The following is a 16,341-nucleotide window of genomic DNA, read 5'->3' as shown; positions in this document are numbered from 1 at the left end:
GAGACACACACAGACACCCCCCCCTCGCACACAGACACCCCCCCACGGCGGGCCCGACACCCCTCCCCGACACACAGATACCCCCAGGGGCCCCTCTAGGGCGGGGGAGCTGCTGGCCAAGGTGCTGCCGGGGGGGAGGGAGCCGCCCTTGGGGGGCTCGGGGGCCTTTTTGTGTGTGTGTGTGTGTATTTGTGTGTATTTGTGTGTGTTTGTGTGTGTTTGTGTGTGTTTGTCCCCTCCCCGCCTCACCTTCCCCCGGAGGGTGCCCAGAGCTCAGAGCCACTGCGCTGGATCTCCCCCAGGGAGGTTTCCCCCGGTGGGGTCTCGTGTCTGAGGCTTCCTCGGGGTGCCAAAGCTCCCGCAGCTTCCCCCCGGCGAGGTTTTCCCAGCGGGGTCTCACAGTTGGGTGTTGCCAGAGGTGCCACTCGCTGCTGCTTCACCTTTATCTCTCCTGGGAGGTCTCCCGGCGGGGTCTCATGTCTGGGCATTCCCAGAGGTGCCAAAACTCCAAGCCACGACGCTGCAGCCTCACCCAGGGGTGTTTTCCAAGCCAGGGGGTTCCCAGAGGTGCCAGAGCTCGGAGTTACTCGTTGCAGCTTCACCTGTGTCTCCCTGGGGAGGTTCCTCGGTGGGGGTCTCATGTCTGGGCGTTCCCAGAGGTGCCCACACGTTGCAGTGGGTTCAGCAGCTGGTGGAGCAGGAGAACATCTGGGCTGGGGGCTCAGCCTCTCGTGCAAAGGTTAAGAAAGTTGTTTTTCACGTGGTGATGGAGGTGCCCGTGGTGCAGGGTCTGCAGTTGGGAGCACATGAGAGCCAGGGGTTGTAGCAGGGAGGGATGTGAGCAGGAATTTGGGTGGGAGATGCCTGGAGCAGGGCTGGGTGGTCTGGTGGTGGTGGGACCACAGCAGGTACCCGGCTCACCTCTGACCTGTGGGATGAGAAGAGGAGCAGTAGTGAACTGAGATCCACGTGGGATGTGTCTGGGAACGCTTTCCAGGTGTTTGCATGCAGAGTACACTAAAGCACTGATTCCTGCAGTTCCAGCACGGTTGTGAGCCTGTTTTGAAGGGTTTTTTACAACCCTGCCCTCCCGAGTATGCGAAATTTTATGTGAAATACAACAATTATGTGTTTGTCAATAAAGAGGAGTTTGGGTCAGAAGAGGCTTTGAAGCTGCCTTGTGGAAGTTGTAGTAAGTGTGGTGGCCCATTTCTGTTTCTAGTTCAGTGAGGTTGATGTATGCAGAGCCTGGAAACTTGAGCAAGCTCATACAATTCAGATGTTAACTTTGCATAAAGGAAACAGCTGATAGGGAGCTCTGACTGGAATAAAATTGTCACAGTGTGCTGCTTATCCTGCTTGCAGTGAATCTCTACGTGAGAGCGGGGGGGGGCCTCGTTTTTAGACTTGCAGGGTTTGAGAAAATGCTGCTTGTGAAGAGGAACATCCCTTGGGTAGAAATTCATATTCAGGGTGACTGGTCTTGGGAGAATAATTCAGATATGCAAGAATTGCTTATAATTACTTAGTTTTCAGAAGTCGTTCACAGTGATGTGCCTGTGGGGTGACTGGCAGGGAAGGAGGGCAAACCAGAATAAGCTGAGAAGAGCAGCAGGTGATGAGTGTGTGCAGCAGGTAGAGCTGCTGGAGGTGTGTGAACAGCTCTGGCTTCTTGCTCGAACTTTTTCGAATGTTACAGTTCACAAAGGGGATTTTTCAGCCCTTGTTTCACGTGGCATTTTGATAAACAGAAATAACCAGTGTCTTCAAAGTATTATCACGCAGAAAGAGAAGAGGAATAGTGTGAAGACTTTTCTCTGCAAGTCTAACCAGAGGGAGATACTTCCCCATTGATTGTGGCTCTTTCTCTTACTCCTTTTGCTTTCCTTCTCCTTTTTCTCCTTTTTTTTTTCTCTTTGCCCCCCCCCATAATTCGAAGAGATTACATACAGGTAACTTCTCATGGAACCATAGATGCCCAAATTCATGTAATTACTGTAGCTATTTACTCAGCTTATCTTAATTGTCACCATCAGCTTACACAAGCCCAGTAAATACAGTTATCGGGAGGTCCCATCGTGGTGTTATAAGCAAAGCATCGAGGCTGAGCAAACAGCAGGATTGGGATCCTTAACTCCTGCAGGATTTTTGTTTGCTTTTTAAATTAAGACTAATCTTCCCATCCTTGCTCCCTGTGCAGTCTTTGAAAGCAGCTGTCACTTCATAGACACGAGGGAGCGTAGCTGAGAGCTGGGAAACTGGGAGAGTTTTGGAGCAGGTGAAGCAAAGGAAGGAGTTGCCCTGCAGTGAAGCTCTGGTGCACCTGTTAAATCTGCAGCAGGTTATAAGAAGTGATAGAAAAATAATTTCTAGAACAGAGTTAGAAAGACAGAATCCTGGGCTGCCTTGAAAATGTGAATAAGCTGCCTCCCTGGATGTTAATTTTTGCCACTTTGTGCAGTAGTTTTTTTTAACGAGTTGGTCTAAGGGTTCCCAGCCTACAGTGGGGTTCTTTAAAATACTTTCCCCAACATTCACTACCTAAATTAAATTGATTGTTTGGCCTCAGCCCTTCATAAATACTTTCAAAGCTACTCCTGCCCCATCTTCCCCCTTCCCCACCCAATTTTTAGCAGCTGCCCTCCATATTCTTCTGAGACCTCTTCTTCCATTCACCTGTTTTTTCTTCCTTCGCCTTTCTTCCTGTTTTACCCCTTTTTTCTTTTCAGTTTGGTTTTACTCCCCATTTACAGCTCTGAGGTACTTGGGCCTGGGTGACAAACCTGATGAATCCTCCTCTAATACTGTGTGCAAAGCCTTCTGCTGTTTAGAAGTAGTGCAGTATCAGTGGAAATTAATTTAATCAAAATTAACCGTGCTTTCAACAGATCTCCAAGCCCAACACACTAACGGTAGGAATCTCGAGATCTTTTATTGCTTCCACAGTGTGTGTTCCAAACTTTGCCTGTTCATTTGTAAAACAATGGCAATGGATAGATGAAAAATGCCGAAGTGATTAACATCTCACACCTTTGGCAGTGTGCACACATTAAAACCTTAATTGTTAATTGAAGTGTTCGCTGCAGCTCGTCATCAGTTAAGCAATTAAAGTTTACTTGTTGCTGCTTGTTCCCAACTCTTCCCAGTCCTCATCCTTCATCTGTTTAAAATCCTTCAGCTTTATTGCTGATGCTGCTTGTTTTGGCTCTACTGAGTCATATTGGCACTTGGTACCAGTTCTGTAGCTGGTGAAGTTTCAAGATGAATTCCACATGTGATTTGCTTTAACTTGTGCTGTCACATCAGCTGATGGATGCTGCCTCATGGATTCCCTGACAATGGCCCTGAAACACTGCATGTTCCTTTAGAATCAGGATTCTTTTTTTTTGGATGTAAATTGCTCTTTATCACCAGGCAGTACCTGGGCTGGCAGCCAAGAGGGTGCCAGGGAGGAGGGGTGTGTGTGTCTAATCTCCAAGTGCTCCTGAAATACCCCCAAGGGCAGAATTTCTGGGTCCCAGCACCCCTAAAATCCTCCTGGTTCCCCCTGCCACTGAAATCCTGACAGGCCTGATTTCCAGGGGCTTGATTTTTTTTTACTCTCCTGACAGCCAAATAAATTGTAGCAGTTCATTACTACCTCCAGGAATGTGGCTTTTTTTTTTTTTTTTTTTTTTTTTTTTTTTTTTTTTTTTTTTTTTTTTTTTTTTTTTTTTTTTTTTTTTTTTTTTTTTTTTAGGCTTTTCTTAAAAATCCATAATGATTCTTCCTGCTGATTTATTCTGGCACTTTTTTTTTTTTTTATAAGCTTCCTATACAGGATAAAGCATTTTCTTCTCCAGCTGCCCCGGAGGTCTGTATGTAACAAAGCAGCAGAGCTGCCTTTTATGACTTGAACTTAAATCCAGGTCTCAAGTCTAATTTAGCCTACATTTAAATGTGTTCTACTGTGTCAACCCCCGTGGTACACGTGGCTCCTTCAGCTTTATTTGGTGTTCTGGACACTGGTGTTTTCAGGCTGACAGTGCCCCTTGTTTCAGCACCACAATGCTGATTGCTGATTATATATCCCCGTGCTTCAGCTTCCAGAACTGCTGGAAGGATTTTCTGGTTTGTCTTCCTTTCCTTACATTTCCATGGTTCAGTAAGGGATATATTCCATGCCAAGACCCTGGGTAAGGAGTCAGGGAGGTTTCCTGGGATTCTTTACATTTTTCCTCCTTTCCAAACATTCAGTTGGCAAGGATTTCCCAGGATAGTTTCCAGTGCACATACCACATCCCAGCAGTCCTCTTTTCTCCCTTGCTGTGCTCATTCTGTCCTGCTTCTTTTGTCCACTAGTCAGAATCTTGTAAAGATGTATTTGTGTGTTTGCAAATATAAAGCTTTTTTATTTGCAAGTCTCCAGCATTCTCGGTGCTGTGTTGGATGGGTAACCTGCAGGTGGGGGTTGTTGCCTGTTTGGTAATTCCACACAAATGCTAAATTTCAGCTTTCTGAAGCCTACCTGTGTGTTTTGGCACCCACTCCATTGTCTTGGATGAGTCAGGCTGCAAAATGAAACATGCCATCAGTTCTGCCAACATTCCCTTTCCAGCCCTTGGGCCTTGCTGATAATAGTGGGATAGAATGGAGGCTTAATTTGCCACCAGTTTGGGTTTGGGGTGCATGACTGGTGCCTTTTCTAGTGATTTTTTTGCACTATTTTTGCCTCGCAGCAAGCACAGTGATCTGTTTCGGGGGCAGTAAAAAGAGAACAAAGAACAAGAGAGGGGGGGGAGAAAAAGGAGGGAAAAAAAAAAAGAAAGGAAATGGCATCTGGCATTTGAAGGGGGAGGAAGAATAAGGAGGAAAATGATTTGTTTGAAAATGCAAAAGGGGGAGCACAGCCACCGTTGGGTTATGAATAAATCTTTATATTCAGTGTACATTAGCAATCAATTGACCTTTCAGAGAATTTGCAGCGCTGGAATCACTCCACTCCTCCCCGTTCTGTGCCCTGCTCCTCTCGTGGATGTGTCCATCCTTCCCTCTTTCCCTTTATTACCCTGCAGGATTAGATGCCATATGCTGGTTTACAGGGAGAGCCCTGTCCTTAAACCTCTGCCAGGTCACCGAGGCCAGATTTTTTGACATGTGTCAGAAAATTGGATAACCCAGATTTTAGGTGTTTATCTGCGAGAATCTTTGCCTGTATTAAGGAACCAAGTCAGAATTATAATTGGCATCGTGGAATATGTTTGAGCCTCTCCAATAAAAAAGGTTACAGAGGTTAAGGAAGCATTTCAGCCTGGGGAGTGTCATCTGGGAGTGGGGGCGGTGATCACAACTGGAGAAATGTGTGATGTGCCCAGAGAGATCAATGACTGTCAGAGGTTCCCAGGCACCGAATGGCTGGTGCTGGATTCCAAAGGAGATGGATATCAACGGGAATGCCCGTGTCTGGAAGGAGTCAAGGCACTCAAGAGCAAAGATGCAGTACAAGTGGCTGGTAGGAAGCAGAGGAAGGGAGGAGGCTGTTGCTAAATTTTGTGAGTTGTTTCATTCATGTGATGCTGTTTGAATGGTGCTGTGTGAGGCAGAACAGCAGCAGAGGATCAGCCTGTCAAACCAGGGCCCCGTGCCTGCTTCTCTTGGGGTTTAATTCCTGCTGGATGTGTTTCAGCTCTCACTAATTTAAGCCTTCACTGGCGAGGTGTCAGTTCACTTGTAAATGAAGCGCTGGGCCGCGTTGCTTGCCAGCACGGCCAAACCTCGGCGTGCAGCACCCCGTTAGGGATGCAGGGATGCTGAGATTTGTGAGCTTTCCTCCTCTCCCAGGGCTCATTCCCTCTGCAGACTGCAGAGTGCGGCAGAGGCACCGAGCTGGATGTCACCAGGCTGCCGGTGGCACCAGGGGGGAGCTCTGCAGTTTGGAACTCCGGCCCCTTTGGAGGGTCCTGATGCCCTCAGGCTGCCACCAAAGTCAGATTTTTAAGCTGGGCTGGAGTGTTGTGACCCTGCAGTGCTGTGGCTTTAACTGGAGGGGGCTGATGTAAAAAAAACCACAACAATTCATGGAGTGTAGTACCTGTAAATTGATTTCTGTGAATGTCTGGTGTGGACTCAAAGAGCTCAATGCATGTGTAGAATATATTACACAGCAGTGAATGTGTTGCCGAGGCCAACATAAGTGGATGAACTCTTTTATAACAAAAGGAGTAACTTTCCTGTGTCTTTGTGCTCATGGAGTTCTGAATTGCTCTGGAGTCCTTCAGATGACTGGGAAGCAGCCTCTTTGATGTTGTTGGCAAAAACCTTGTTCCAAACGTTGCGTTGTGAAAATTCCACTTTAAAAGGTGGTAAATGTCACCGTGGCCCCTGGATGGATATGAATTTAATATTAGAAATCACTTTAATGGCTGTATTACAGAACTCTTATTCAGCAAATGCTTTGGCTTAGAGTGGCACTTAACAGTGGAGAAGCATTAGTTCTGACAGGCCTAATTTGCTTGGAAAAGTATAGTCCCCTCATGGATTTCAGTGGCAGGAAAATAAACAATGGCCATCAGTTTAACCCAGGAAAAAGGTGCCCGCAGAACACAACTGCTTTTCCAGCAGAACAGGCAGAACTGAGGATTGCCTGGCTGTGATGCTTTTAGATATTTCCTCAGATCTTCAGAGCTGCACGTGCACAATCCCCCAGTGTGGTCAGTGTGGGCACAGTGGTGCCTCTGCACCCAAATGCTTTCATTTCATGCTAAAATTTAATTAATAAATCACCTGTAATGTCGAAGTGTGCTCTGAATGCAGCTGCTTTCTATAGATTTCTGTTGAAGATCTGAACTTCAGATAAACAGAGAGCAGCAGCATGTCAGGCTTTATCTGCCAGGGCTTGGCCATTTAAGGTTTCTCTGGTGGGTTTTGGTTGGTTGGATTTTGTTGTGGGTTCCTTTGCTGAGTTTGAAGGTTTTTTTTTTTTAGTACTTCTACTGTAGTTCTGTTCTTCTCAAAGAGTAATTTTTAACCAAGTGGCTGGGAATGGTTCCAAAAAAAACTGGAAAAAAAAAAGCAGCACCTTAACTTTTCCAAATGTGTGTCTGTGTCATTAATTTTGCTTCCATTAAATTAAAGTGCTTCCTGTAGCCTCTTGCTTTGTTTTCTCAGTGCCATTCCGTTGATAAGGGTCGCTTTCAGGCACATGCAATCAGTCTTTGATTCCCAGGAAATCAAAGTGTTCTCCCAGTCATGGGATCTGCAACCTGACCTTGTGTGACAAAGTAACGTGAGCGATAACTGCACAAGGAGTTCAGTTGTTCCCGAAGCTCTGCTGTGCTCCCCAACACTTTCCATGGAAGTTTTCTATTTTCTATCTTATCCCGAGCTCTGAACAACTTCCTAAAAAAGCCCCGTGTCCATGAGCAGCCCAGAAACTTGATCCTACCTGGCACTGGGAGTGCAAACCCTTGGCAGCTCATCAGTGAACATTCCAGGGCAAAGTTCTCCTGGTTTTGCTGGTAGAAGAAGTTGCTAAAAGGAAAAACTGCAAAATAAAAATACCTTTTTTTTTTTTTTTTATGTTATAACCCAGTTGAATGCAGTGAGGTATTGAGTGACGTGCTGGGTCTCTGGGTTTTGGGGGAAAAGGGGTTTTTGCTGCTTCCTTTTTAGGAGAATGGATTGGGCTGATCCCTCAGGTGTTAGTGGGGTACGAGCTCAAAACATTTTTGAGCCATCGGTGGTTCCAAATGCAGGGCTAAGAATATGGAAATGTGGCTTTGAAATAATTTTAAAAAATTTAAAAAAATATAAGTCAGACTGCCTGGTCTCAAGTCTCTTAATTGTTCTTTTGTTATTTGTTTGTTTTAATGGATCCACTGACATTAATACAGATGTTTTCAAACATGACACTGACAACTCAGCATCAAAACAGGCTTCCTAATTGCTATAGTTATAGGCTTAAAATACATCTCAATCTATTGGTGTTAAATGTGGAAAAGGAGGGAACATCTGCAGTCTGGTGAGGAGGGGGAACACAGAAATTTCTGAGCTCCCAAGTGCAAGGGAAACGTTTCAGCTGATCCCAAACTTGTTGGCAGGGCCTCACTGTGTAAAAAATGCTCTGGAGAGCTAAAGGGAGATTGGTGCTGGGTGTCTTGTAAGAGCAGTGAGCCTTCTGTTTATGTGCTGCTTGAAGAATAAATGCAGTTAAATACTTGACTTCATTAGACCAGGCCTGATTTTAATAATTTAATATTTTAATATTAAATAAAAATAAGATATTAAATAAAAATATTATAAATTTTTATATTTAATAATAAACCCACTTATTTTACAAAATTATTTTGGATGAAATCTCTCTTTATGTATTATGGGGTTTATTCCTGAGTGTGTAATTTAAAAGTAAATTTCTCTGGTGGAAATACTGACCTGAAAATCCCTTTTTCCTTTTTTTTCCCCCCAGTACTTTCCTGTACCTGAAGTTCCTGGTGGTGTGGGCCCTGGTGCTGCTGGCAGATTTTGTCCTGGAGTTCAGATTTGAGTATCTGTGGCCCTTCTGGCTCTTCATCAGGAGCGTTTACGATTCCTTCCGATACCAGGGTTTGGTGAGTGCAACACAAAGTCACTTTGAGGGGGAACCTCCCAGCTTTCAGGGGATGTCCCTTGTTATACAAGTGACTTTTAATGGCACTGATGATCCCCTTCACAAGATTTTCAAGTGACTGAGTGCCCTGGGCTCAGGTCTCTCCTCTCTGGCTGCAGATTTGATCTGTGGCAAGTGCAGGTGAAATATTAATCAAAATTTCTCCATGGAAAAATATTGTTTAAATTCCTAACTTGGGTTTTCTTTAAAATGAAACAGAAATTTGCCAGTTTATAGATATTTACTGCTTTTCCAGAGAGTAAAAGGCCCTGATAGTGGGGTGGGTGGGTGGTTTCTTTTCTAGAAGGAGAATACACCTGTGATTCTACTCTGTATCAACAGTGTGAATTAAAGTCTTCAAACAAAATAAGAAGGGATAAATTTAACTCTTGGGAGACTTGTTGGAAGAGTGGATGGACACAAATTTGTACCTATTCTCTCTTAATTGCTCAAGTTTCTCCTTTCCTTGGCCAAACTGCTCAGGGTTTTTTTTCCCCTTGATTATAACCAGCGCTAGTGTTTCTATGTGGAAATCATTGTTTCAGCATTAATAAACTGGTTACTTTTCCTGGAATAAACCCACCTACTCTTCTTTCCCCCCCGCCCCTCTTTTTCTTTTAGGCCTTTTCAGTATTTTTTGTTTGTGTAGCATTCACATCCAATATAATCTGTCTGCTCTTCATACCAATACAATGGCTGTTTTTTGCTGCCAGCACCTATGTTTGGGTACAGTATGTCTGGCACACAGGTAGGTCACTGTTCTTTATTTACAACTTCCTGACTCACAGCTTTTAGGAACGTGCCTTTTAGTCCACATCTGTTTTAGTCCTGTTTTGTTTCAGTTAAAAATGTTCTCTTTTGCTTTTAGGTTTGCACTTGTTGCACGTCTGGGGTGCATTTTAAATAGTCAGTAACTGAAGGGGTATAAACAGGAATTCCAGAGCACAGTGTTATCTTCTTCCTACCAGTCAATGAGTGGGCTATTCAGTTATTAATATTAAAATATTAGTTGTTTTAGTTGTCCTGGTTTAAATTTGTATTAGCCAAATCTTTGTGTCAAACAGACTGAGTTTCTGAGAAAAAGGCTTGGTAATACCAGTGCTGCCCTGACAGTTTGAGACATATATGGAGGATTCTTCTCCCCACCTCTGCTGCTCTTTTTTTTTTTTAACTTAGTTGTTTTGGGTTTGTTCTAATAAATCCTGGGGTTTGGATGAAGCAACTGAGCTGGGGAGATGGTTTAGTTTGCAAGAGCGCTATTGTATGGATTACATGTATATCTTTCCCTAAATAAAAAAAAAAGAAAGGGAATAAAACTTGATTTTTTTTTTTAAATTTGTTTTTTTTTTTAAAGGTAGCTTTTCACTACCCAAATTCTTGGGATTTGAGGCTTCTGTAATATTTCCTGTTAGACTTGCCAGGAGATCCCAGGGTGGTGTGGATCATTTCTCAGTCAGCTTTCTGACAACTTAGTCATTTCTAATAATGGCAGTGTGGGAGCAAATGGAAGATACTGTGAACCAGTTGCTGCCCAATTTCAAATACGTAGAGAATGTGGAGTTATTTTTAGAATTGTATTAATGTGTTAAAGCGTTATCTGAAGATGCTCAGGGTTGATGCTTTTACAAACCCCAAAGGTAAAACCTGATGGGCCAGTTTTATCTATTGCTACTGAGATTGTTTAATATGCTAATTCATGACAGTGTTAGGAATTTTTAAATGCTCATTTAAGTCGATGGGAACTTGCTCTTTTTTTAAGTTATGATCTTTTTAGGTGGAACCTTTAAGGTCCCTTCCAACCCAAACCATGCTGGGATTATTTTTCTGAAGCTCCCAACTGGTGCTGATTTGTGGAAATCTTCACCACCAGTGGTATTTTCCATTGGCCAAGAGCTTTAAGACCTTGGTTTTTCTTGACCCCTCTTTTTTTTTTTACATTCTCCCCACTAGTGCTGGAGGGATTAAGTGACTCCAGTGTCCCAAGTGTTCCCTGGTGGAGAGTTCTGAGTTGCAGAGTGTTCTCTGCATGCCTGTATATGGAGTACCCAGTGCTGGGCTTACTCACTGTTTTCTCAGCTGATTTGCTCACTGCTGCTACTCAGATATACCCAACTTGGGAGTGAGAAAGTAGTCCAAGCTCACCACTTCTGACTCAAAGATCATAAGCTGTACCATTACCTCATCCTGTGCAGTTTCTTCCACTTGTGTTCCCCGTGCCAACCTATTTCATTAGCTGTGCATCTGTTATTTTTCACTGAGGCCTTATAAAAGTAATAAACCAAGATAAGGAATGAGAGGTTTGCATTGGTCTAAAATAGAGATGGCCTAGATACTTTATTCTGAAGGGAAGACCTCTTAAAGTTCCCTATATATCTGTCTGAAAATTTCCCTTTACTTTTGGAATGTTTTAAAGACAACTTTACAAGCAGCAAATATTTTACTGTGTTACTGAATTGTTTCTCTCTTGGTTTTTTGTGTTTTTTTTTCTCCTAATAGAGAGGGGGGTGTGCTTACCAACAGTATCACTGTGGATACTTTTTGTTTATATTGAAGCAGCCATTAGATTTAAAGATTTAAAAAATTTCCACGTAGACCTTTGTCGTCCATTTGCAGCACACTGGTAAGTGGGGCTTTTTTTTTTCTCCTTTTCTTATGAACTTTTATTTCACCAGGAAAATTAATAATTTAATATTAAGTTATTTCTGTTTTGGTTCAGAGTTTGGCTGTTCAGTTCTCCCCTCACACAACTGTCATTAAATATTCCATGAGAAATGTAGGTAAACATGAACCCAGGGTAGCCCTTCTGAGGATACAGTGTTTGTGAGCTGGAGGGAATTTGTAGCACGGATATTCCAAGCATTTCTTGAAAATTCCTGCCATCACTTTACAGAGTTTGTGTTCACCTTTTATCACCTGATAAAAGTTACAAAAGAAATAGGTTTCCCTGATAATTTATGAAATTGTTGTGGAAATCTTCTTCCTCTGTGACAAAGCACTCTGCTCTTTTCCCTGAGAAAGGTTCTCATGAGTGCCTGATTTAATAATGCACCTGAAGCTGTGAATAAACTTCATGTAGGAAAACATGACAGAAAATAAAACAGGAAAAAAAAACCCCAAACACTATTTATCACAACTCTTCTTTGAAAGTGAGAAGATTGATTTCAGGAAAAAGTCTTAAATGCAGAGTATCCACCTCTGGAAGGAATGCACTTTTATTCCACAGTGTTTGGTGTAGGATGCACTGATCCACATTTAAAAAGTGTCCTCTTTCTCCTGGAATCCTTTGGTCCCGTTCCCTGTGATACTCCTCCCGTAAATTAGACATCAGTCATTTTAATTTATATTGTCTACACTGTGCCACAGATCCCCTTAAACACCAATTACACTCCACAGCAGGTTACAAAAGCACTTTAGGAGCTGTGAAGGAAGGGCTTTCAGCTGCTGAATTGGATGCGAACATTTGAGCTTGTCATCAGGAGTTTGGGAGCTGCAGCCACAGCTGGTCTGACACGGCCTCACAAAAGAGGCATTGGCAGAGATAGTGGTAGATGCAGATGCAGACGGTCCTGGCAGCTCACTTAGAAATACAATTTGCACAGGGCTGTGGCTGAGCAAAGAGTGAGAAGATTTTAATGGTTAACAGTCATCTGTATCAGTGATTTAGGACACCTTCAGTGTCAGACGTGTATTTATTTTTATTTATTTCTGTTTGCTCCTCGATGGAGCGCCTCTGCTGATAGATACCCTGCGTGATTTGTTAGCATTCTGTGTTGGTGCAGTTGTCACGAGCTAATAAGAACATTTAAATTCTCTGTGATGAAGCTGATATGCAAAAAATACGATTCCAAAGTTCTGTCATTCCCATCAACGAACGGAACAGCCAAGCCTGGCTGGAAGTGAAATCCTTCATGTCTTACCTGTCAGTGAGAGAAGTGGAAGAGCTAAGTTTAGAGATTAGATGTTTTTTGCCTCCAGCCTCAAGGTCAGCCTCCTAAATGAGGAATCTCCGTTCCCTAGCCCTTCAGAAACAGAACTGGGGATCCTCTGCTGTGTTTGCTGCTATTTCCTTCAAAGATGTGGAATTCTAGTCTGGTGCTGGTCTCAAAGCTGCCTTTGCTATGCCTGGTGCAATTGCACTGTTGTAATCCTTTAATCTACGCTGCAGTTAATTGCTGTCTGTAATGAACTGTCATTTTGTCTCGATAAAGAGCTGCCTGCATTTGTGAACTGCAGCTTTACTGTGGTACCTCAGAAACCATTTTATGTATCATCGTCCCTGAAAAGTTGTAATCCACACGTATCCACTTAGGTGGCTACAGTTTGAGTAATAATTGCCTTTTCTGTTGTTGTTGTTGTTTCTTTAGTATTGGCTACCCTGTTGTGACTTTGGGCTTTGGCTTTAAAAGTTACGTCAGCTACAAAATGCGTTTAAGAAAACAGAAAGAAGTGCAGAAGGAGAACGAGTTCTACATGCAGCTCCTGCAGCAAGCACTGCCCCCAGAGCAGCAGATGCTGCAAAGGCAAGAGAGGGAGGCAGAGGAAGGCAAGTTACACTCCTTATTTAATGTGTTTTCTATTTTCTGCTCTTCAAAGAAAAGACAAACACCAAACGTGCTAAGGAAGAGCTGCTCCAGCCCCTGGTGCTTGGCTGGAAGTGCAGGGAACTCAGAAAGAGCCAAAAATAAAAGAACTTTGGCGGTGGTTAATATGACAGGAGGAGTGAATTATGTGCCCTCTGCCTAGTTCTTTATTAGCAACTGCATTAATCTGGTCAGGCAGTGTTCTGGGAGGCACTAATATTTATTATTAAATCCCTTGGTTACTGTTTCCTGCCTGTAATGAAGGAAAAGAAAAAAAGTCTTGGAGCACCATGTGGCTTCAGATTTTCTTTCCTAGATAGTCTCCAGTAATTATTGTTTTCTGCAGGAATGATTGACATGTACATAATGATTTTTCTTTCTGTGTCACAGTATTGATTGATTTAATGAACTAAGTCTTTTTTTTTTTGTTTGTTTATTTATTTCTCACTTTTTGGTGTTGCAGCAGCCAAAGGATTATCCGATATGGATTCCTCAATACTCCTGCAGCACAATGGAGGCATTCCAGCCAATAAAAAAATATCCTCAACATTGCCAGAGCTAGAATATAGAGAAAAAGGGAAAGAAAAGGACAAGGACGCGAAGAAACACAACCTTGGAATAAATAACAATATTTTGCAACCTGTAGACTCTAAAATACAAGAAATTGAATATATGGAAAACCATATCAATAGTAAAAGATTAAATAATGATCTCGTAGGAAGTACAGAAAACCTCTTAAAAGAGGACTCATGCACTGCCTCGTCCAAAAATTACAAAAATGTCAGTGGAGTTGTGAACTCCTCACCTCGCAGCCACAGTGCAACCAATGGGAGCATCCCCTCCTCATCCACTAAAAATGAGAAAAAACAGAAATGTGCCAGCAAGAGCCCGAGCACACATAAGGACTTAATGGAAAATTGTATTCCTAATAACCAGCTGAGCAAACCAGATGCACTGGTAAGGTAAGTTTGATCTGAGCATTGTGTAATGCCCGGGTTTATCCTCCCTGCGTTTCAGTGCGTTTTTAATCAGTAGATTTTTAATTTTTTTTTTTTTTTTTTTTTTGCCTTAGAAAAATGTAATTCGTGATGTCACAAAACGGAATTGTTTAGCCATGGATTAAGATCCCTAAAAGCTTTTGGGCCTTTTGGGTTCTGCTCCTGATTTTTTTGTTTGATAGGCAGCCCTGAGCAAATGGCTCCCTTTCTACCTCAGAACAGGATGCTCTCCTACCTCACAGGGGTGTTGTGGGGCACAAAAATTAGCTCTGATTCGTTGATAGAAGACATGAGAGAAACATGGAAAATCATCTGTTCCCAACAGCTCTTTAGGAGTGACCTTTAACTCCCTAGAGAATTCAGTGGGGTTTGATGGTGTCTGAACAGGTGTTTTGTCTTAGGGTTTTTTTTTTTTTGGTTTGTTTTTCCTTTGGGAATGCTTGGCTTTTGTTTTCATCTTCAGTTCACAAGTGGAGAGGCAAAGGCTCAGTCACGGGGGTAACTCCTTGTGGTGCTGAGCTCAGGCTCTTTCTGCCTTGTTGCTTCAGGAACAGGTCACAGGGATTTAATTTAGCTGCCTTGTAAACGGGGGGAAAAGTCACATCTTTACATCAGCTCATCCGAAGTTTAAAAGGAAGATGAATTTCTGAGGTGCAGCTCAGTGTTTGCAGCATATCCTGAGACATATGGTGTTGTCATATGTTACCAGAACAGTGCTGGTAAGAGAGAGGTGGGGTGTGACTGTTCACAATGGGATGGGGAGATGTCTAGAGCAAAACTGCTGCACAATCATGCACTTTCCCACCATTTTCCACCTGGTTTATGCCTCTCTTAATTCCTTTCAAACACTCTTTGGCCCAACAGATCCTTGGTGCCCAACCTCATTGGCAGATCCAGGTTTGTTCTCCCTGCAGGTACCTTTTGATAATTGGACTTCTGCCTCTGATTTGTCCCTGAGGATTTGTGCTGTGGGAATACAATCACTTCAGTGAAAATGTTGTATTCCCCTTTGATAATCACACTGCCACTGATTGACATATCACTGCCAATTAAACATCCAGACTAATTGATACCTAAATGTCTGTAGAGAAGCTTGCATGCAGCAGATAAGAAGCCAGCTAATCTGTGAATCAAATTCAGCCAAGATTAATGGGATGCAGATGGCTCTGCCTTCATCAGGGCTCCACTTAAATACCCCTGTACAGGACTACTGGGTTTGTGTGTTCCCATTTTTCAGCTGGGCATTTCAGGACTCTTTATATGGCTTGTTTGCTTACTGAACAAGAGAACAGGTCAGTTCAGTTTGCTGCAGCTCAAAACATCATTCCTAAGTCTTGAGAAAAGAGAAGGGAAGGCCTTTATAGGATGACCTGCCACACTAAGAATTTTGTCCCATGTAGCTGTGACAAGGAAGGAGATTTAAACCTTTTATGTTTAAAATTTAAATTGCACATGGAAATCTTGATATGCTCCAACGTGAGCTTAGGCCAGGTGGTCACTCTTTGCCCAGAGTGGGTTTTCTAATGCAGGAGTGAGGATACAATAAACTAGACGGTGTCCTTGTAGAGAATTCCAGCTCCTGTAACTCCCTGGGTAAGGACAGAGCACACAGTTGCCTTTGTACAGCGTGGCCTCACCCTGAAAGTGAATTAAACTACTCCAGTCTTTTGTTTGTCAAGTGTTTTTATGGGTGTGATGTGGCTGTTGTGCTACAAATTTATTTCCCTGCTTATTGTGCCCCGATTTCCCCGAGCAGGCAATCCAGGAGCACTGGGAACACCAGCAGCCTGTGCTCCCAGTTTGTTCCAAACGAGGATGAGCGAAAAGCATTCATGAAATCTTGTTTCTGTTCAGATTGAGCGTGCCAATGGAAGTAGAAACTTAACTGGCAAATTGGATGGGATGGAATGCACTTAAATTTAAAAATTCATGGTTGTTTTCCTTTGAACCCTGTCAATTATCCTGTCCCCGGAGCGTGAGGCATTCGTTCATCATCTTTCCCACTTCCAGCAGTGTTACTTGTTCCTTTTATTAAACTTTTAGGCTGCATCAGTTCTGTACCCTGAAAAGGGCTGAGTGAAGTCCTGCATTTGTGCCCGACTTTCAGATCAGATCTGCTCAGCTTCCAAATAAAGATGCT

At 43.1% G+C, this 16,341-nt stretch overlaps 1 protein-coding gene across 1 annotated transcript in view; it reads left to right on the top strand.

Moving 5' to 3' along the window:
- Positions 1-16,341, top strand: part of MACO1 (macoilin 1) — a 30,024-nt gene that overhangs the window by 1,309 nt on the left and 12,374 nt on the right. The window contains exons 4-9 of the mRNA XM_027905567.1: positions 35-121; positions 8,444-8,585; positions 9,245-9,371; positions 11,120-11,243; positions 12,988-13,166; positions 13,667-14,165. Coding sequence (XP_027761368.1) covers positions 35-121; positions 8,444-8,585; positions 9,245-9,371; positions 11,120-11,243; positions 12,988-13,166; positions 13,667-14,165 — 1,158 coding nt within the window. The remainder of the gene's footprint in view (positions 1-34; positions 122-8,443; positions 8,586-9,244; positions 9,372-11,119; positions 11,244-12,987; positions 13,167-13,666; positions 14,166-16,341) is intronic.

This window comes from Empidonax traillii, unplaced genomic scaffold (genome assembly GCF_003031625.1).
Source record: "Empidonax traillii isolate 1590-97213 ecotype Southwest subspecies unplaced genomic scaffold, ASM303162v1 scaffold1166:size242162, whole genome shotgun sequence".
NCBI classification, from domain to species: Eukaryota; Metazoa; Chordata; class Aves; order Passeriformes; family Tyrannidae; genus Empidonax; species Empidonax traillii.
This window is presented reverse-complemented; position numbering and strand designations above follow the sequence as displayed.